The sequence below is a fragment of the Phocoena phocoena genome, chromosome 1 (genome assembly GCF_963924675.1).
Source record: "Phocoena phocoena chromosome 1, mPhoPho1.1, whole genome shotgun sequence".
NCBI lineage: Eukaryota > Metazoa > Chordata > Mammalia > Artiodactyla > Phocoenidae > Phocoena > Phocoena phocoena.
The window spans coordinates 98,206,745-98,229,726 of NC_089219.1; the positions used below are offsets into that span (position 1 = coordinate 98,206,745).

At 41.7% G+C, this 22,982-nt stretch overlaps 1 protein-coding gene and 1 non-coding gene across 2 annotated transcripts; both read left to right on the forward strand.

The window, feature by feature from the left end:
* The first annotated feature begins 8,103 nt into the window (after positions 1-8,103).
* On the forward strand, positions 8,104-22,439 carry CHI3L2 (chitinase 3 like 2). The gene is given in 11 exon segments (XM_065891558.1): positions 8,104-8,143; positions 10,446-10,647; positions 10,941-10,997; positions 16,063-16,160; positions 16,163-16,212; positions 16,755-16,875; positions 17,310-17,447; positions 18,719-18,841; positions 18,844-18,917; positions 21,384-21,500; positions 22,296-22,439. Coding segments are annotated over 11 exon segments (1,164 nt in total).
* Positions 19,977-20,049, forward strand: TRNAD-GUC (transfer RNA aspartic acid (anticodon GUC)). The gene has a single exon. It is a non-coding gene; the product is annotated as a tRNA-Asp (tRNA).
* Positions 22,440-22,982: the final 543 nt, after the last annotated feature.

Consider the following 22,982-nt stretch of genomic DNA (forward strand, 5'->3'; position numbering starts at 1 on the left):
AATGTTTAATTTTAACATAAATTAAAAATAAGGCATCATTGTTTAATATAATAGAGTCATAGATGTAGGAAACAAACTTATGGTTACCAAGGGGGAAAGGAGAGGGAGGGATAAATTGGGAGATTGGGATTGACATATACACACTACTATATATAAAACAGATAACTAATAAGAACCTACTGTAGAGCACAGGGAACTCTACTCAAAGATCTGTAATAACCTATATGGGAAAAGAATCTAAAAAAGAGTAGATACACGTCTATGTATAACTGATTCACTTCGCTGCACAACAGAAACTAACACAACATTGTAAATGAACTATTCTCTAATAAAAATTAATTTAAAAAAGAATGATATATACTAAATTGTTACAGTGGTTTCTTTAGAGAATGACTAAGTACTTTCATTTTCTGCTTTATATACTTTCTTATATACTTTCATATTCTTTAGGGTTTTGGTGCAGGGTACATTTGCTACAATTATAATTTTTTTTCACATTTTCAGTTTTGGGTACAAAGGAACAATTCATTTATGAATTTGTCTCCACCGCTAAGGACCTAAGTTATTGGAAAGCTGGAACCATATCATATTAATATTTATAAAGTAGATGACATAAATATTCCATTAATCTATTTTGAATTGGTTTTCTTTTATACAGTTTAAAAGCTGATGTTCTGTTTAGGATGTACAGAATTCCCCCCTTACCCACGGGGTATAAGTTCCAAGACCACCAGAATGACAGAAACAGTGGATAGCACTGAACCCTATATATACTATGTTTGTTTGTTTGTTTCCTATACAGATATACCTATTGTAAAGTTTAGTTTATAAGTTAGGCACGGTAAGATAATATCCTAATCGCCAGCATCATTACTCTTGCACTTTGGGACTCTTATTAAGTAAAATAAGGGTTACTTGAACACAAGCCCTGCAATACCAGGACAGTTGATCTGATATCCAAGAAGGGTACTAAGTGACTAAATGGGTGGAAGCGGATACAACACAGATATGCTGAACAAAGTAATGATTCACTCACCAGGTGGGCTGGAGAGGGATGGCCTAAGATTTTATCATGATACTCAGAACAGCTCTCAATTTTAAACTTATGAGTTGTTTATTTCTGGAACTTTCCATTTAATATTTTCAGACACTGGTTGACCACAGGTAACTGAAACCACGGAAAATGAAACCAGGGAAAACAAAACCACGGATGAGAAGGGACTACTGTACTTCATTTCCCATAGTATTACACTTAGCTGTATAGTTGACCCTTAAATAACTTGGGGGTCAGGGATGCCAGCCCTCTGCACAGTAAAAAATCTACATGAAACTTTACAATTAGCCCTCTGTATCCATGGTTTTACATCCGAAGATTCAACCACAGATTGCGTAGCACTGTAGTATGTATTTATTGAAAAAAATTCGCATATAAGTGGACCCATACAGTTCAAACCTGTGTTGTTCAAGGGTCAACTGTATTTACAAACCTGTCTTCATAAGTACAAGTTCCTTGAGGCAGATCACATGCATCCCCTATAGACCTCTAGAAGTTCATTGCAAAGTGTCGACTTTGCATAAAGTTTGCTGAACTTGTTGGATGGTGAGTGACTGCAAAACTTACTCGCTGCTCAGGCCTCAACCCTTCCACTCATATTCTCCTTCTCTTCCACAGTGGAGCTTTGAGTTTAGAACATACTGATGTATCTTGTGAGATCATGAATCTAGTAAGGAATGTCTCTAATTTAGGTTTTGAGTCAAAATAGACAATGGAGCAGAAGACACTGCTTGGGACAGAATCCACAGCTTGGACCTGGAAGGAGACTTGTTTAAGCAGAAGGTTTGCACACAAATGTCATGACCTTGATAATGAAAACCAAAATATGTTTGCTCTTTTAGTCTTGGGGGCAAATTTATTATTTTCCAGAATTAAAATAAAGGGAGAAAAAAGATACATCTCTTCTACCAACATAATAAAGCATAATAGCAGGAAAGAAGAAATGAATCCTGAATTACTTTCTTTAGGATACCGTCCATGAGCCTGGCCATCTGATTAAAATACTGAGATGAACATGGGCAAAGAAATGCAAGCCAGTGTGCAACTCACAGGTATACTCACAAAATGCTAGGGTTACCTTTTCTAGCAAGGCAGGAAATACTCACCATAGGATGGGAAGACTTCAGTTCAAACTGAATAAATTATTAGTCAAATAAACTAGATTAGGTGATGTGATCTTGTGGAAATATCAAAGATACCAAACTAGGGGCTTCCCTGGTGGTGCAGTGGTTGAGAGTCCGCCTGCCGATGCAGGGGACACGGGTTCGTGCCCCGGTCCGGGAAGATCCCACATGCTGCGGAGCAGCTAGGTCCATCAGCCATGGCCGCTGAGCCTGCGCGTCTGGAGCCTGTGCTCCGCAATGGGAGAGGCCACAACAGTGACAGGCCTGCGTACAGCAAAAAAAAAAAAAAGAAAGAAAAAAAAAGATACCAAATTGAAATTAGGAGGTTGGGGGTTTGATTTCAGGTTCTGTCTTTAACTAGGTGTAGGATCTTGGACCTGTAATTAAACATTTCTGGGCCATGATTTTCTCTTCTCTAAAATGAGGAAATTAAAATTGATAAGTAGTTTTCAAAATTTTTGTTGTTGTTTTGAAAATTCCAGAGCACTTTCTTCAAATGTAAGTTTAGAGAAGCTCCATGTATACAAACATAAAAATGAAACTACTCTCATTGAAGCTGGTATGGGTGCCTGGAACCATTTGTTCCCACAAGGCTGCCTTTGGTTGGAACCCAGGGAACTCCAGACTCCACGAAGCTCAGTGTAAAAGTTGCTGGACAGGATAATCCTTGGAATCACTTTCATTTCTGACTGGCTACAACTCAAGGACCCTAATAAAATTAATTGCTAAAATCCAGACATTATGTTAAGCATAGATTTTAGCCTGGGAAACATGGCACCAACATCCAGTGATGACATGGTTAGTTATTTTTCACACCTTGGTTGCCCTTTGTCAGAAAATCTTCTATAAGTACTAGAAAATTTCTATAAGAAATTTTCTGTAAGTCAAATCTAGTTTATTGGACTAATTATAAGCAACTGAAAAGGTCCTAATAGATCTTTTTCTACTGAAACTATTGAAACCTAATTCTGATTTTTATAGCAAGTCCCCTACTTTACCAAGTTCTAACTAAGCAAATGTGATTATCTTAGAATAAAGTCAAATTTATCTTTTCCCAGGCTACCTATCTCTGACTGTAGCTAGCTCAGCACTCGTCCAATGACAACTACTTGGGAACCATTGATCTACCCTAGTTTCAAAATTATGAAGCTCTGTATTCACCCAAAAAACAAGCACACTGGTTTTCTATATAAATCCTCAGATCTCCATACTGCTTTCTCCTAAACAAATAGATGAACGAATAAACAAAAATGCTTTCCAAACCCTCATTTTAATTTGGAAGGAGAATGAACTCTTTTGTATGCATGATGTTAATATTATACACAATAATAATATTTTTCTCTGCTGTGTTTTGTAAACCTCACTGAAGAAACCAGAAGAAAGTTAAAGCTTTCCACACCATTTTCTTGACCCCCTCTCAGTGGGCTGAGCTGAGTGATTTTCATATTGACTCAGGTTCTGTAGGCTTCTGGAGCCATGGAGAATCAGAGTAGGTAGGAATGAACTCCTGACAGATCAAGTTCCATGGTAAATGTTAATAAATATGGCTGAGTCAGCAAAATGGTGGAATAGAAGGTTTCAGCCCTCATCCCCCCACAGAAACATGGATGTGACAAATCATTCGTGGATGAAAATACCTGCATACGGGCTCCAGAATCCAGGTGAGAGATTACAGGACCCGGGTAGAACACAGAAATGAAAAAAAGACACATTGAAGAGGGTAGGGGGGACAGTTTTATTTTACCTGTGCCACCTCTCTCCCAAGCCTACACAGCACCAAGGGCGATGCCTCACCTCACACTTAAGATGGCTTTTATTACAAAACCCAAAAGATAACAAATGTTGATGAAGATGTGCTTGTACAATGTTGGTGGGAATACAAATTGATGCAGCCACTATGGAAAACAGTATGGAGTTTCCTCAAAAAATTAAAAACAGAACTACTATATGATCCAACAATTCCACTTCTAGATATATATCCAAAGGAAATGAAGTCAAGATCTGAAGATCCTGAAATTACATATTCGTTGGAATATTATTCACAATAGCCGAGACAAGGAAGTGACATTCATCAACAGATAAATAGGTAAAGAAATGTGGACTATACATACAATGAAATATTATTCAGCCTTAAAAAAAGGGAAACCTCACCATTTGTGACAACATGGATGAACCTGGAGGACATTATGCTAAGTTAAGTAAGTCAGACACAGAAGAACAAATTCTGCATGATACCACTTATAAAATGAATCTAAAATAGTCAAACTCATAGAAACAGAGACTGGAATGGTAGTTGCCAGGGACTGGGGGGAGGCGGGGAAAAAAGAAGGTATTAGTCAAGTGTACAAAGTTTTCATTACACAGATGAGTATGTCCTAGATACCTATTGTACAGTATATATAGTTAACAATATCGTAGACTTAATTTGTTATGAGAATAAATCTTATGTTAAGTGTTCTTATCACAATATAATAATAATAATAGGGCTGGAGGAAACTTTTGGAGATGATGGATAGGTTTAAGGCATTGATTGTGGTGATGGTTTCATGGGTGTATACTTATCTCCAAACTCATCAAGTTGTATATATTAATTATGCACAGCTTTTTATATGTAAAAATGAAATAAAATACAACAGAAAAACATGACCAAGCCCAAGTTCTCCTCTAATTCACAGATACATTTTTAAAAGTGTTATCTTGTTCCAGGGCACATCCAAGCACTTTAAAAAGTGACAATGATTGTGTTTTCTTCCTGATCACGAAAGTGCTGTGTGATCATTAAGGAAAACATGGAAATTACAAGGCTTCTGGATTCTTTGATTGAACCAAAGAGAAAGCCAAGCATCCTTCTCCATTCTGTCCTGTTATCAGGATCCAAGTCATATCCTTCTCCATCCTGACCCCCCCTCTTCATCCAGGGATGGCTTCAAGAGCTCATTTAACCTATTGGTCAATTAGTATCTTAAAGGTCAACTCAATATTAACTCCTCCAAAATTAAAACTATTGCTTTTGGTGTACACTTTTCCCCTCTACAGCATGGCATGATGAATGTTAGTTTTAATAGTCTATGATTTGGTAACCATAAAAAATGACTCCAGTTCACATTTTGTTTTATTTTACTATCTTGGGGAAGATATTACTATATTTCACATCTAACTCATCTGAGAGGGTCCCTTTAGATGTGGACCCATGCAAAAGAAAACGTTCTCAAGAAATGCATGTGGCATAATATAATGTTATATATTTTAAAAAGCAGAAACCGAAGTGTATATGAGATGTGCTACAATATTAAACGGCACAGATTCATCAATGAACAGAGTATAGGGGCAGAGAATAAAGAAATTTACCTAGTAAATTCGCTACCGGAAAGTGGCATTTCAAATCAGTTAAGAAAAGATGAATTTTTAATAAATAATATTAAAACATGTAGCTAACTATTTGGGAAAAAAGCTCCATCCACAGGCATTAAAGAAAAAATTAACTCCATATAGGTCAAAGATCAAAATGTAAAAAATAAATGACACAGTGTTAGAAGAAAACATAAGTAATTTTTAAAAATATAATCTTGGGTTTAAAAGGCCCGTTTGCTTAAGCAAGATACCAAAGCCAGAACTCAAAAAAAAAAGAAAAGATTGATTTTAACTACATATAAATTAAAAACATTGTGGGCAAAAGCACCACAAACAAAATTAAAACCAAAAAAATCTAAGAAAATATATTTGCAACATATTTGACAAAGCTCTAACACACTTTATATATAAAGTCAGGGCTAATTTATTTATGGTATAGAGTTCTTTCAAATAAAAAGGAAAATCCAATAGAAAAATAGACAAAAAAATATATAGGCAGTGCTCTGACAATGAAATGCAAATGATTCATAAATGTAAACAATAACACTCATTTAAAAGAGTGCAAATTAAAACAATGAGGTAACACCTATCACCTATGAAATTGGCAGAGATAACAAAGTTGAAAGACGTGCAAAGTCTTTGGAAGGCAGTTTTACAATAACTCTCAAAATTAAAAAATTCAAATGCCCTTTGACCTATCAATTCTACTGCTAGGGATTTCTCCTAGAGATAGATTCCTACACATATAAAGAATAGATATTTTCATGGATGTTCATTTTAGCTTTGTTTTAAATAACAAAAGTATCTAGAGATAAGCTAAATGTTGATCAATAGGAAGTGATTAAGTAAATGAAGGTATAGCCATACAATGGAATACGGTGAAGCCAGTAAAAAGACTGAGTTAGAGACTGATTTGGAAGGATATCTAGGTATATTAAGTGGGAAAAATGTAAAGAAAATGAATATTTTATGCTCCTATTTAGACATAACACTAGATTTCTTAAAAGGTGAACAAGTATGGCTGGTACAGTGAAGTAGCAGGACGTACCGGTTAGAATCATAAAAGCAACTTTACTTTTGGCTCCGGTCCCTTTAAGTTTGCTGCTCAGTGGAGATGGTTCTACCCTCTTCCTGGATTTTTCTTCTGACTTGCAGGTAATAAAATTTCTACAGTCAATATAAGTTACAAACACAATTCAGTTTACTAACCAGTCCCAGATGATAACCAAGACTCCAAACGTGACTAAAAGTTAAATCGGATCCTCTTCCCCAGCTCAGCCTGCTATGGGATGCTGCTTGAACCCACCTTCTTTTTTCTTTTCTTGCTTTACTCTTCTGCCCCCTGATTTTCCATCTTGCTATTTTGATTTCTGAACCAGCTTTAGTCAAAGCCAGGGGAGGGAGAAGAGTGGCAAGAGGAATAGGATAGTTGTCACTTAACTGGTGTGGGCTTAAGAGGGCATCATGCCTCCAGGGCCTGGCAGATGTTTCAAGCTGACATTTTTCCCTCCTGAGAGAATTTGTGCATTTTCCTCCAGCCACTGGTTCCCATCTGTCCCTGATTTTCAAGTATGTCCCTTCAAACAGCAGACTTTCTCTGTTGGGGTCGTATTGCTCTTTCTTGGGCAGAATTTAAGATGGATCCAGGCCAGTTTTCTTTTCTGCGTGTGGCCCACATCTGATGTATGAGTAACAGCAGGTTCAAGGCTGGAGAGAGGTATCCTGGGACTAACACAGAGCAAGAGATCAGAGTCAGGAAAAGTGAGAGACAGAGACACACCCACAGAGAAAGCCAGGAGACCAGAGAGGTAGTCAGGGAGCAGATCGTGTAGGGCCTTGAGAGTCTGTCTGCACCTTAGAATCTGGGGTACAATTCAATTCTAATCTTCAATAAATATTTGTTGAGGTTTTTGTTTTTCTTGTTTCACTCAGTTCTTGTACTTAAGAACTACACAGGCAAGTTGGGGAGATAGACATGTACACCAGTGCGCTACAGTACAGTGTGGAGACATGGGAAGAAATACAGTGTTCTGTGAGCAGAGGAGCCAGCTACCCTGGGCTCAGGGAGAAGCAGAAAAGGTTCCATAGAGAAGGCGTCATTGGATGTTATCAGGTGAAGAAGAGCTGTAGGGTAGGACCACCTGGGATGGTAGCACTGCCTGATTAGATGATCAAGAATATGCAGGCCACAAGTGATGTGAATATGGAGGGAGGTCAGGGAAAGAAGAAGGAAACAGATCCTGGGTGGTGGAGAAATGGGATTTGGGAGCCAGAAAGCAGTATGAAGAGGCAACCCGAAGTACCATCTTCTTCCCTTCTCAGGGACCAGATCCCTTCAGGGTGAGACTGGAGGAAAAGGACCTCTCAGTGGTTGTCTCCACTGCAGCTTTTTTTTTGACACTTGGCATTGCACAAATCTGGGTCTCATTGCCAGGAAGTTTCACAAGGCAGATTTGCCAAGGGAAGTCCCCGGAATCTCCTGGACTTCTTCCTGCTTCCTTCCCATAAGAGAGGCTGTTGAAACCTCTAGGGCATAAAAGGCCCAGAGGCATCCCAGGGAAGCTGACCAGGGATATGGGAGAAATCACCGTGGACCAGAAGTCTGTCTCTCTGGGCAGGTGAGCTCTGGGCTGATAATTCAGCAGGAAGTTAATGAGGAGAGAAAGGGTAACGTAGGTAACATAGACCTATGGAAGAGGCGGTCGTCTTCTCCTCCTGGGACACCAGTCTCTCTGTTCACCTCCTTATCAAAACCTATCGAGTCAAGGCAACTGCCCTAGGGGACCATCTGATCTTTCCTAGATGGGCAAGGGAGCAGCCGTGGCCAGAGCCCTTCAGACCATCAGGAGTGTTTTCAGTCTGCATTTTCACAGAGCCGCCTCTCATCCAGATTGTGATATACGAGCACTGTCTTGGGAGTCCCATGTTTCACGGGCTCTGCTTTCTGCACATGTTAAAACTTTAGGGAGCCTCACCACTTCTTGTCTTCAGAATGATCTGTTGGGGTAAATGTTTTCTAAAATCCCCCTTTCAACTCTAAAGTTCTGATCCAAAACTCTGGCTTTCATGGTGGCTGGGAATTTGGATGAAGGTGAGGAGGACACTAAATAAATAGGGCTATGGGTGAAGAAGGGAAGTTTGCTGGGCCGAGATGGATTATGTCTTACGGAGGCAAAGGAACCATTTCATCGTGTCTTTCCCTCTTTCTTCCTGCCTATGGTCTCAAGGCATGCCTGCCCACTTGGAAATGGCAAGAGCATTTTAAGTTCCCTGTTGAAGCTCTCCGCTCTGAGCTCTTGGAAGAGCAGCCCACAGGAAGCTGGCACTTTGAAGAAGGGCCTGGAGGCTGACTTAACAGCAGATGTGGCAACCAGAATTCTCCTACCCACTGAGCTGGTGTGTGGAGGGCCAGTTCCCTAAGAGTCATGTGAATCAGGAGAACAGGACCCTTGAATCCAGTTTCCCAGCCCCAAAGTCTGTGGAGAAGGCACAAGCCCCAACAGCTGTCATCCAAAGTTTTACCTCATTTTTAACTGCCCTTTTCTCCATTTTCATACCCCCCAAATGTCTTAGTGTGGGTAAGTCTAGACAATGTCCCCAGGGTGGGGGTCATAGTTCAAGGAGTCTTGCCTTTTGGGTGAGGTTTCCAGCATCAGGGTCCTGCCCTTTCCTTCCCTTTAGGAGGGTGAATTAAGGGTAGAATGGTCTCATCAGTCCTCGCAGGGGAGGTGTCCTATGGAGAAGAGGCTGGACATGACCTCAGTCATGAAGGCTTGGCGCACTTCCAGAGGCAGCTCACACTGCCCAATTCACCTTGCCTTGTTTTAAGAGTTGTGTGTACGCACGGTGACTATTCATTTCGATTCACCCAGGAGAGTTCTGGTTCAAGCTGGTGCCCCAGGGAAATTATTAATAATGCTCCTTTTCACCCTCCAAACTGTCCCATTGGATGATAAACTATTTGGTCACCTTAACTATATTCAATTCCAGGCAAGGCTGTGAGCTCCCTGAGTACAGGGACAGCATCAACCTCATTTTAGCTTTCCCAATATCCAGGACAACACTTGGAACAGAGCAGGTGGTTCAATTAATTTCTATTGGATAAATGAACGAGCAAATGAATTCCCGGTCTGGAAAATGTCTCTCTGTAGGGCTGTAGACTCCACAAGGCACCCAGGTGCTGGGGACCTCAAGGCCCTATAAAAAGACCTCAGTAGCTATGCCTGCAGTGTCCAGAGGAAGTGTAGCTATATTTTGCATGTAGGCACGCCCGCACACTCACTGCCACAGTCTGAGACAGAGAACCAGCTGTGGCTTAGCAGATTTCCTTCTCACCCACCTCTTACAGTTTTAGTGGTCTTGTTGCTTCAGGAAGTCAAGTAGTCAATGAGTTACCACTGCCTGGGTCCCCTGGGCTGTGTCCCTTCTGATGTTTGGTTTATATCTCTGCTTCATTTTGTTTCTCTTGATGACTCTGCCAGGTTCTGACACTAACATATTGATGACTCTGAGGTTTTGTCCTGTGTGTCTCTTTGTGCATGCAAGGCTCTGCTTCTATCTTTTGAGCCTCTCTCTCTGTCTCTCTGTTTCTGTCTCTCTCACCCACTTCAATGTTGTGTGTATCATCTCTTTTTTTATCCACTGATATTTCTGTGTCATTCATCCATCCATCCACATTGAATCTCAGTGCTCTGGGGATGAGTTCCTTATGGATAATATCTCTGTCTCTCGTTGTATCTCTTAACTGGGGTCTGGATGCTCAAGAGCCAGCACTGAGGGCCCAGGTTGAATGACCCTCAGAGGCTCTGGCTGAATAAGCAAAGGAGGCCATGGTTTTGGGGGGAGAAACTTGTGGCATTCTGGGCTCTGAGAACACCGCACTAGGTTCCCCATTGGCTCTCTTCCCTCTACTCCAGGATCTGCCTACAAACTGGTTTGCTACTTTACCAACTGGTCACGGGACAGGCAGGAACCAGGAAAGTTCACCCTTGAGAGCACTGACCCCTTCCTATGTTCTCACCTCATCTACTCATTCGCCAGCATCAGTAACAACAAGGTCATCATCAAGGACAAGAATGATGCGATGCTTTCCCAGACCATCAGCAGTCTCAAAACCAAGTCAGTAGGATAGGAGTGGGGAGCATCCAGGGTGGGTTTTGGGGGAGAGAAGATAGTTCTAAACTGGGCCGAAGGTCTTCTGGCTCCATTCATTCATTTGTGTGTTTATTCAAGTGTTTTTCCTCGGGTATAATCCTGATGCTTCCTGATTTTCTCCCCCATGCCTCATCCCTTCACTGAACTTAGTTGCTAAATAGCTGGAGCCCACTTACCCATAATCTAGTCCTAACCCTTTAGGCAAAGTTTTCCCTGGCAACCAGTAAAGAAATAATCAGCTTATTCTTCTACTCCAGGAATCCCAAACTGAAAATTCTCTTGTCTGTTGGAAGGTATCTGTTTGGTTCCAAAGGGTAAGGCCACAATATCTCTATTTTTTGTTTATTCTGCCGTGTAATTTCTAATCATCACTGCTTTTCCTCCTCTTGAAAAGAGACATTGAATTAGGCTTTAGAAAGGTCCTCCCTTGGCTTAGATGGCAAAACTGATCTGAATCTTGTCACAAGTTGAGGCATAGCACTATGTTTGCTTGTGTCTTGGAAGGAACTCTGCAGGAGCTTAACACAAGCTCAGATACTTAAGTCGTGGGAGAAACTGAACTGGAAGCAGTATTTGGTAAACTTTCAATTATTTACATGAAGGTTTTTCACCTAATGGACTATGGGGAGATGCAATTTTTTTAAGGGTTCTGAAGGTTTGACTTTGTACCATGGGGGTGGGTCATGTAGGTGACTTCCACATAAAACCAAGTCCTTAGCAGCCATCAGTGGACCTCGATTTCCTGGGTCATTGTTGTACAGCTGGATGGCCTGGACGTGCAAAGCAGCATAGGGGCAATCAGGTCTGTTTTGCTTAAAAACAAAATAGTTATTAATATGAGACATCTATTGTAAATTATAATTCCTATTCACAGGAAAATGATACTCCATTTGCATCAAGCTAAATAAATACAAATATGTAAGGAAGAAAGGCACCTTTTTTGCAATTTTTAAATGCAGTTAATCTAATTTTGAATTTCTTCTGCTTTAATTTTTTTTTAAAGTGCCAACATTTTAAGAAGTCCAGAGATCTTAATCTCAGTCAGCAGAGGCTTTCCGCTTTCACGAGAAGTCTGAAAAGACATCTTTCTCGTGTAGCAGGTCAGTATTCTTTACAGCTGGAGTAAGCAGAGGACAGAAGTAGCATTAGAAGACCTATGTAGGTGAGTGACCTAGGGAAAGTTAACTCACCTCTCTGAGCTCAGTTTACCCATCTGTAAGATGTACATCACAACATCTACTTCATAAGGTGCGTGCAAAGACTTCGAATGAGGTAACGTATGTCATGTGCCTGACTTAGTTATCGACCAGTAAGTGTCAACTTTTTCTTCTCCTTTTTTTATACTGAATATTTTCATCTATGAAATAAGAGGGCTGACCTAATTAATTTCTAAAGTCTCTACCAGCTCAAAACTTGTAGAATACTTAGTAAAGCAATTTCTACACACATAAAGAAAAAAGATCAACCTACCTAACTTATCTGGTTCTGCATTAACCTCACCATGAACTCCTTTTAATTATTAATGGGTTTTCATGGCAATTATCCATCTGATTCCCAAATTCTCTCTCATTCATAATACCTGCTTATCTTTGATTCAATTAAAAATATCTTCATTCATTCGTTCTTACATGCATGCATTCATTTATTCAATAAATAATTTATTGAGTACTTATTGTATATTAGTGTAGTGGTTAAAAGTAGGACTTTGGAGATAAACAAATTTGGTTTGGCTTTCTCCTTAGCTATATGCAAGCTGCATGCTTTCTCTTTAGCTATATGCAAGCTGCATGCTTTCTCTTTAGCTATATGCAAGCTGCATGTTTAACTTCAGGCAATTTCTTTTTTCTTTCCTTTAGGCAATTTTTTAAATGTCTCTATGCTTCAATTAAAAAAAAAAAACTACACAATGAGGCAAGTAACAGGATCAACCTAAGGATGAAGTTGTGAGGGCAGGCAATGCAAGCAAACTGTTTAGGTAGTGCTGATGTGCAAAAAGGACCTAATGGTTGCAATAATTATTGTTGTATATTAACGTTGTCATTATTATTAGGTAAATGCCAGGCTTTGTGCCAGGTGCTATGCAGCAATACTTAGAAATATGTAATGCATAGACTTGCTTCTAAATTTCTAGAATGTTTGTCTTTCCTAAAATTGGAGGTTTCTGCCCAGAACATCAGATGCAACTGCTCCCTAAAAGAGGTATCCTTGCTTTTCTTCTAATCACTGTGAGCACTTCTGAAATATAAGAATAAAGTTACAAACCTACTTCTACCATGTTTTTCAGATAATAGTCCAAGTTTTGCTATCTCCTCCACTGGGCTGCTGAGATACATGCAGGAACCAAATCCTCAATTTAATTTTTTTTCTTTTTTTTTTTAACATCTTTATTGGAGTATAATTGCTTTACAATGGTGTGTTAGTTTCTGCTTTATAACAAAGTGAATCAGTTATGCATATACATATGTTCCCATATCTCTTCCCTCTTGCGTCTCCCTCCCTCCCACCCTCCCTATCCCACCCCTCTAGGTGGTCACAAAGCACGGAGCTGATCTCCCTGTGTTATGCAGCTGCTTCCCACTATCTATCTATTTTACGTTTGGTAGTGTATATATGTCCATACCACTCTCTCACTTTGTCACAACTTACCCTTCCCCCTCCCCATAACCTCAAGTCCATACTCTAGTAGGTCTGTGTCTTTATTCCTGTCTTACCCCTAGGTTCTTCATGACATTATTTTTTTCTTAAATTCTATACATATGTGTTAGCATACGGTATTTGTTTTTCTCTTTCTGACTTACTTCACTCGGTATGACAGACTCTAGGTCCATCCACCTCACTACAAATAACCCCATTTCGTTTCTTTTTATGGCTGAGTAATATTCCATTGTATATATGTGCCACATCTTCTTTATCCATTCATCCGATGATGGACACTTAGGTTGCTTCCATCTCCTGGCTATTGTAAATACAGCTGCAATGAACATTTTGGTACATGACTTATTTTATTTTATTTTTTTTGCGGTACACGGGCCTCTCACTGTTTTGGCCTCTCCCGTTGCAGACCACAGGTTCTGGACGCACAGGCTCAGCGGCCATGGCTCACGGGCCTAGCTGCTCTGCAGCATGTGGGATCTTCCCAGACCGGGGCACGAACCCGTGTCCCCTGCATCGGCAGGCAGACTCTCAACCACTGCGCCACCAGGGAAGCCCCATGACTCTTTTTGAATGATGGTTTTCTCAGGGTATATGCCCAATAGTGGGATTGCTGGGTCGTATGGTAGTTCTATTTGTAGTTTTTTAAGGAACCTCCATACTGTTCTCCATACTGGCTGTACCAATTCACATTCCCACCAGCAGTGCAAGAGTGTTCCCTTTTCTCCACACCCTCTCCAGCACTTGTTTCTAGATTTTTTGATGATGGCCATTCTGACCTGTGTGAGATGATATCTCATTGTAGTTTTGATTTGCATTTCTCTAATGATTATTGATGTTGAGCATTCTTTCATGTGTTTGTTGGCAATCTGTATATCTTCTTTGGAGAAATGTCTATTTAGGTCTTCTGCCCATTTTTGGATTGAGTTGTTTGTTTTTTTTTGTTATTGAGCTGCATGAGCTGCTTGAGAAATGGAAATAAAAACAAAAATAAACAAATGGGACCTAATGAAACTTAAAAGCTTTTGCACAGCAAAGGAAACCATGAACAAGACCAAAAGACAACCCTCAGAATGGGAGAAAATATTTGCAAATGAAGCAACTGGCAAAGGATTAATCTCCAAAATTCGCAAGCAGCTTAATTTAATATTGATTGAAACAAATGAATTCAAGACTCTAAATCTGTCTGGGGATGGGAGGTGTTGTGAGAGGTGGGAAGTGATACAAGTCAAAGATATGTCCTCTGGAAAATACCAATATCTTGTCTATAGCTTTGGATTTTAAATACTGTTGGTGCCCTCTGTGTGCACAGCTAAGAATCAACTTCCTGGCTTAAGAATTCTAGTTCAGATAAAAGCTCTTGAGGGGCTGCTGCTTTCAGGGTCCTCCTGGCTTTTCACCAGAAGCCCTGGGACTGGGGAGATCTGGGTTGCTAATTCGTGCCTGGGTTTATTGTTTGGGGAATGTGAAGTCCAGCTCTGCTTTCATGAAGCTTGCCAAAATGTGATTACTTTGAGATAGATGAGGCAGGATCAGTATCTTCAATCCCAATTTAGAGATGGCCAGACTGAAGCCAGAGAGCTGGTTAGTGAACAAAATGTACTAGAAATGACTGTGACCTGGGACTTGAACCCAGATTTCCCAATCCTAAGCCCACCACAATGCAAACTGCTTTCTCAAGGGTGTAACATGTTAAGGAAAACCAGAGCTGGACAGTAATTAAAGAGGTAAAAATAGCTTTTATTCAGGAAATATTATAAGAGGGGAAAGGAGACCTCAGTATAGTACTGGGCTCAATTCTGGATACAGCAGGGGCAAGTGGGGAGGTATAGCCAAGGAACAGGTTGCAGGTGCAGGTTGGTGGATGGAAAAAGAGGGAACATTAGAGGTAGGGAGATTCTTGGTAAACTGACTCAACAGAACTCTTGCTGAAGGCAGGCCAGGGTGAACAGATATCACCTGGGGGATGGTAGGGGAGGAGGAATTTGATCAGATATTGAAGAAGATCTGATTTCAAGGGTGGGGCAGTCTCATTAAACTGACTTAGGATTCTCTTTTTAAACATCTTTATTGGAGTATAGTTGCTTTATATTGTTGTGTTAGTTCCTGCTGCATAACAAAGTGAATCAGTTGTACTGTATACATATATCCCCATATCCCCTCCCTCTTGTGTCTCCCTCCCACCATCCCTATCCCCCACCACCAGGTTGTCACAAAGCACCGAGCTGATCTCCCTGTGCTATGCGGCTGCTTCCCACTAGCTAGCTATTTTACGTTTGGTAGTGTATATATGTCCATGCCACTCTCTCACTTCATCCCATCTTACCCCTCCCCCTCCCCGTGTCCTCAAGTCCATGACTTAGGATCCTTGCTACAACTGCACTCTGCAAAGATAGGCACAGAAGTCCAAGGTCAAAGTCTAGTTGAGAAGAGGGTTCATAGGAGTCTGGCTAAAGTTTGGTCAAGGAGCGTCTTTGTTAAAGGCAACTCCATTACCCTGCAGAAAGGTCTGCAGAGAACCCAATTGTCCTCTGCCCAATCCAATCAATTTTCTGGCCCAACAATCCTTCCTCTCCTCTTTTGATCCAAAAGAGGCAGGAGTTGGGATAGATAAGTGGTGAGAATATATTGCGGAACGGAAGACTATTTCAGGATTTCTGTGAAAAATATGTTGTGCAATGGTAATTACTTCCTCTTTCCAAAAGCACCTGTATTGCTTCTACCCAGGTTCCAACGCATGGTTGATTCTTCTACATTACGCTTAGAATTTATCAACTCTGTAATCCTATTTCTGAGGAACCATAACTTTGATGGGCTGGACATAGCTGTATTTACCCATATCTGAAAGACAACACTTGTTTCACTGTGCTGATTCTTGTAAGACAAACTCTGTGGTACCCTTAGTACCTTAACAAGTGGAACCCATGGCCACACCAGGAGAAAAAAAGGAAGAGATTGGCTCTGGCTTGAAGACAGTCCCTTTCTTCCAGAAGCCCCCACTGATGAAGGAAAAGCCCTTGGTCCTAGTTTAGGGCAAGGACAACATCAGAGAACAGAGCCTCCTTATACAATAAACAACACTGAAACAAAGCAACACCCACATAAAAGATTGTGAGACCATAGAATCTCCTGAGCACTGAAAGAGTCTCACAGATGTTCTATCAGATAGATTAGAGAATCCATCAGGAGGAAACTCAGTTTTTCCTGGGTACAATGTGACTGGTTGTCCTCCTACCTAATGTGGAGATTTCCTGACCACAAGGCAGGAGGCATCCCCATGTGGGAATGGGGAGAAAAGATTTGGTCTTTCCATCTAATGCTGTTTCCATCTAGAAATGTCCTACCAAGCAAGAACTTTAGCGCTTTCCTCTGGGAGGGAAAATTGACCTCTTCTGGGTTTTTTTTGTTTGTTTTCATAGGAGTTAGCAGAAGCCTTTCAGCAGGACTTTGTAAAATCCACCAAAGAAAGGCTTCTCTTGACTGCAGGAGTTTCCGCAGGGAGGCATATGATCGACAACAGCTATCAGATCAAGGAATTGGTAAAGTAAGTGCTTTGGAGCACCCCCTCCATCTCTCTGCCTCCAGCCTGGCCCATGCAAGTGATGCATGCCAGTATGTCTGAGGGATGAAGGGAAGAGGGAGAGCATGAAGGTCACTATCCTAACCACATCATCCGGGCAGGAACTTTTCCTCTATGGCTAATTTCAATCCTTCTAACAGCATCCAAAGCCCTAAACAAATATGTATACAGTTGACCCTTGAACAAAGCGAGGGTTAACCCACATGTAATTTATAGTTAGCCCCTTGTATCCATGTTTCTTCCAAATCTGTGGATCCAGCCAACCACAGACCATGTAGTACTGCAGTATTTACTGTTGAAAAATACCCTTGTATAAGTGGACTGTACAATTCAAACCCACCATGTTTCAAGGGTCAACAGTAGTTGCTCCCACCTCTGCTCATCACAGAATCTTCTCGAGAACTGGATTTCATCAACCTCCTTTCCTTTGACTTCCATGGGTCTTGGGAAAAGCCCCTCATCACTGGCCATAATAGCCCTCTGAGAAAGTAGCAGCTGGACAGAGGGACAAGCTCTTACTACAACATGGAGAGTTATAAGGAGGAAGGGTGGTGGGACACTGGCTGTGGGGCAAGCTGAGGACACTGCAGCTTGTCCAGAGTTATTTCTGTCTTGACCTGAGGAGGGGATGTGTTGCCAGAGGGACTCCGGTAACCCTGGAAGCTGGTGAGAATGGGGAAAATGCTTTGACCAGGCACAGTAAAATGTCACCAGGAAAATGTCAGAGGACCTCATATTTGAAGCGCCCTAAGCTTTGTCTCTGGTCCAAGGTGTCAGCCACGCCAGTCTTCTCTTAATTCTCCATCTTTGATACATTTCCTAGTGCCCACATGGATGTACAGGACTTGGTACTCTGCTGTGTCTGTCCACATTCCTCTGCTGTGTCTGTCCACATTCCCCATTAATTTGATTTCAACATAATCCTCTGAGGTTGGCTGGTCAGGAAGCATTACTCTCACTCCACAGATGATGAAATGGAAGCCTGGCAAATTAATTGGCTGTTCAAGGTCATGCTGATGTGAAGGTCCTGAAAAGTGGTGGCAAATGAAAAATGCAAGGGAAAAATGTCATTAACCAAACGATTTTATTGTTGTGGTACATATATAGAGATGTGTATTCTTAAAATTGGGTGAGAGAAAATGTTGTCTAGGTTGCATATTCCAAGCCTTCATGTTTAAAATTAAAAAATGGGTCAGTCCAAAGCTGGGTATTCTGATTTCTAGTCTGGGGTTTTCTAGAACTCCGTATGATTGTGTCACATCAAGTTCCCTTCATTCTTTCCTCTCCATTGATTATCTTTAAGGGTAAGGAGACATATCCTCATCTTCTCTAACACCTTATTCTGTTCTGGAGGGCAGTAAGGCCCCAACTAGCCTCTGACCTCTTACCTAGCCTCTTGGGTCTGATGTCATTGTGAGGCCCCACAGACTAGGGTCTGACGGCCACCTCCCCCCACGCCTGCTTTCATCAGTAACACAACTAGCCATCATAGTGTAGACAAACTCCGTAGGCAATTGACTCAAAGGGGAAAGAAAGATGGCGACAACTTTGATTTCATGTTTTCTAGGTCACTTGCCTGATTTCTTTCGTGACCCATTGTTCAGTTTTCTTTCACGATTAGAAAAAGCTGAATTGGTCTCAGTGCTGAAGAGCATTAAGTGCATTAGAATAAGCACTCTGGTTCTGGTGGGACCCTCCATAGCCACTGATGTAGAAAGGGAATCAAGGAGTCACTTCTGTGAATTTGGGCTGGAGACTCAGAAAGGTCTGACACCTTTCTCTCCCATACACACTGTGCCTCAGTCTACTTCTCTTTCTAGGAATATGCTGTGGGATACTGGATAAACAAAGGGATGCCTGTGGAGAAGGTGGTCATGGGCATCCCAATGTATGGACGTTCCTCTACACTGGCCTCTGCAGAAAACACTCGGGGGCCCCTGCCCCTCGTCCTGGAGCTGCTGGCCCCATCACCAAGTTTTCAGGCTTCCTGGCTTATTATGAGGTACCTGGAACCACCCTGTGCCTTCAGCTGCCCCCTGTCTCTGGGTAGGAGTTCCAGCTTCAATCTGACAATAATTAAGTATCACATCCTGAATGCTGGGAAGGGAAGTATGGAGTACTATTGGAGCATGTAAGAGAAGCTCCTCCCTCTGACTTGGGAGGGGGTCGGTGAATGCTTCCTGGAGGAAGTGATGTTAGCTGACATCTGGAGAGGAGGTGGAACAAGTGAGGAGTGGGGATGTGTGGAACAGGTATGGGAGATTGAAAAGGGAGACTGTCCTAGGTTTCTGACTTGGGCAATTATGTGGATGGTAATGCCATTTTTACTGGGTTGGGATAGGAAGGAGCAGAGTGGGCATTGGTCTCAATCATGAGATCAGTTTTGGTCATTCTGAGTTTGAGGAGCAAGTGGGACATCCAAATGCCTGTGGGACATATAGATAAAAAGTGAGTGGTTAGGTATATGGGTTTGGATCACAGGAGGTCATTCTGTGCTAGAGATGTAGATTCTAAAATCATCAGCATAAAGACGGTATTTGAAGCCAAAGCGTGAGATGTGACAAAACTCAAGGACCTCCTGCACCTAAGAGATAGGCAGAAGAGGAGCCCACTAAGGAAACTGACAAGATCAACAGAAGCTAGGCAGAACCCATACTGTTCTGTGCCAAAGACCTTAGAGAAGAGGGTGTTTCAAGAAGAGAGGAGTGGTCAAATGTGTCAGATTCTGTCCAGAAGTCAGACAGACTTAACATCACAGAGATAACAGTCAAAGGTGTTCGGCTGATTAGACCATCATTTCTTTCTGCCCCTCAATCTGAAAAAAAAAAAAAAAAAGGTTTTTTTTAATGTATAGGAAACACTAAGAATCAAACAATAATTCAACCAACAGAAACTCTTGGGACCCTGCCATATCACAAAGACTGGGTACTGTGAGAGCTAGACATAAGTAATTCTTCATCCTTGTCTCAAAGGGCTTACTGTCAAGGTGGAAAGAACGTAGAGTGCATTCATAATATACCTAGTTAAATAAGAGTTTAAAAACAGGATAACTATGAGGAATTCCCTGGCGGTCCAGTGGTTAGGACTCCGTGCTGTCACTGCTGAGGACCCAGGTTCAATCCCTGGTTGGGGAACTAAGATCCTGTAAGCTGTGTAGTGCGGCCAAAAAAAAAAAAACTTAAAAAGAAACCCAAAGATAACTATAATAGTTAATAAAATTATGTAGGTATTGCAAAATGAGATGTGATTAAGTGGCCAATGTGGAGGGTCATGAGTTGAAAGATGGGTAACAGGGGAAGAGAGATACATGCTGGCCCTTGAAGGATGGGAAGGAGTTGGATCAGGTAAGGAAAGAATAATATCTTACATCTTGGTTTCCCCTTGGAGTCCTAGTCTAGCCTCTTGTCACTGGCGTGGGCAAGCTATAAACCCCTACTGAGGGACTTGGCATCCACTGAGGTACTCAGTGAGTGTAATGTTCAATTTTTCCTCTCTTCTCACACAGGGGAATGATTGAGGCACCTTGTTCAGTTGGCAGGGGGAAAGGGGCATGGGTCACCATGGTAGTCCTCACTGAATCATTTAATATAAGGGATAAGAGAAGTCAGTGCTCAGAATCTGCTGGTAGGATTTTAGTACGGACCACTGGATACACAGTTCCCTATTTCATGGAAAATTTAATTTGATTGTTCAGTTTACCACACTAGATCATTATAATTTTGACAAACTGGTATTTGCTTAAATATTCAACTTTCCATTTTCTACCCTCTTTGAGGCAAACGTGAGTGTAAATAATCTAAAAAATGTAAGCAAGATCCAAAATGAGTTTTCTACATGACCTTAAAATACATTTTTTTCCACTGAAGATTTATCTCTTTTAGTAGCTCTTACTTATGCTAACAGAAAGAGAAAATAGCTGATCATAAAAGTGGGGATCCCAACACAGGCACATTGGGAAGGGGAAAGGGGAGAGGGAGAGCAGCGGGATTGAAGCAGGGATAATCTACAAGGTGGGGGGAATGATGGTGATTGTCATTGTAATTCTACATATTTATAAAGCACTTTACTGTTTTCAAAGTTGTTTTTTTCCTAACGAGTGTTAGTTCATTTGATCCTAACAACAATATTGTAAGATAGATGTATAGGAGACATAATTATAATAGTTTCCATTCTGCAAATGAAGACATAGGAAGATTTACTGGTCAGTGCTTAGGTCTGATGTGGAACTCGAGTACTGTCTGCCCTCTAGCTGTTTGTGGCTCCCCCTGATGAGGACTTAGCACAAACAATTCCCAAAGGTTCACCTTGGACCATCCATTCTGTATGCTGTATCCGGTCATTTCTCTCATTGATCCCTGGAGTGAAGATTCTGTTGTCCCCAAGACCCTAGTGTCTTACCTGTCCCTTCTATTTCTAAATTTCAAGAAGAACCCATTACTGACCCTCTTGTTCCTCCTTCCCCTGCCAGATCTGCCACTTCCTGAAAGGAGTCAAGATCACGAGGCTCCAGGATCATCAGGGTCCCTATGCAGTCAAGGGAAACCAGTGGGTGAGCTATGATGATGTGGAGAGCGTGGAGACCAAGGTAGGTAGGCAAGAGGCTCTGGGACAGCAGAACACTCATGCAGGTGGGAATGGGGTGTGAGATCAAATGCCTTAGTAGTCTGTGTGGAAGGAAAGAAGCCTCTGGGGCTCCATTCTTGGATGGGATCCAGTGGCCTCTGGGGCTCAGACCTAGTAGTGACTCTAAGCCACACCTGTGAGCACCTATGGTACATGTGGGAGAGGTGGAAAGGACTCAAGGAAGAATTAAGAATAAGGGGAGAAGCGAGGAATGGAGAGGAGTTAGGAGGAGAAGGGAGAGGGAACAAAGGAGAGACATTGGTGCCTATATAGAGTAGTTACCCACCCAGTTGATCATCTCAGGACAAATCCTTCCATCCTTCTCATGGATTACCTATCTAGGAGACTCCAAATTTCTGAGCCTACCAGTTCTTAGATCTTGCTAAGACCTTTGTTTGCCTTCCAGGCTTAGAGCAGGACAAAGGCATCAATGTAATTGACAACCCAATTGTAATTCAAATCTTGCTAGCGGCTTCCTAGTTCCCGCTCCTCATACCGGAGCCTCTAGTGTTTCAGAGCCTCCAAGAACACTGAACCTAGGGTGTGGTTATTCCATGAGAAGTGGTTAATAGTGGGTGGCCTTCTCTTCATTTTATAAGCCTCCCTAAGTGACCTTTCCCTTCAGGGAATCCATGACTCCATAGGCTATAAGTCTACTTCTGCACTCTAAGCTCAAACCCTCATCTGAACCTGACTTGGGTCTTGGGCCTTTAACAGTCTCTTCTAACCTCTGTATGCCCTTCTGTGCCACCCTCAGGTTCAGTTCCTAAAGAATCTAAACCTGGGAGGGGCCATGATCTGGTCCATTGACATGGATGACTTTACCAGCAAATCCTGCAGCCAGGGCTCCTACCCCCTCTTTCAAGCTGTCAAGAGAAACCTTGGCTCCCTAGGAAGATAACAGAGTCCAGGACAGGCTGGGAGTGGGCAGAGAGCTGGGCAGAGTGGGACACAGGAGACTGGGGGAGATCATCTTCACATATTTGGATTGATCCATTCTTATGTCCTTTGGACCTTCTGCCTTGTTTCCTTATTGATTAGGCTGGTTCTGTCCTTTTGGTGGGCTTCCCATAGATTTTAAAAATATAACAGTAATAATTTGGTTACTATTTATTGAGAACAGTCTGAGCTAAGGGCTTTCTTTTCATGTAGAGTGGGCATAAACATTGACTCCACCACAAAATCATCAGCCTGTTTTAATTTTCTAAATCAGAATAAATCTGATTTTATGTCCCCCACTCACTGCTAAGAAAGCCAATCTCAGTCGTTAGTAAAGCTCCCTCCCTCTCCACATCCACAGTTGATCTTACTTTAGACATTCAGGAGGTCTCATGGTCATCATTGATGACCAAGCCCACTATTACCTTAACGGCAGGTGGTTTGGCTCTGCTCCATCCCGGGGTGCCTTGTTCCCCAGGTGAATCGTACACATATCCTCTTGTGC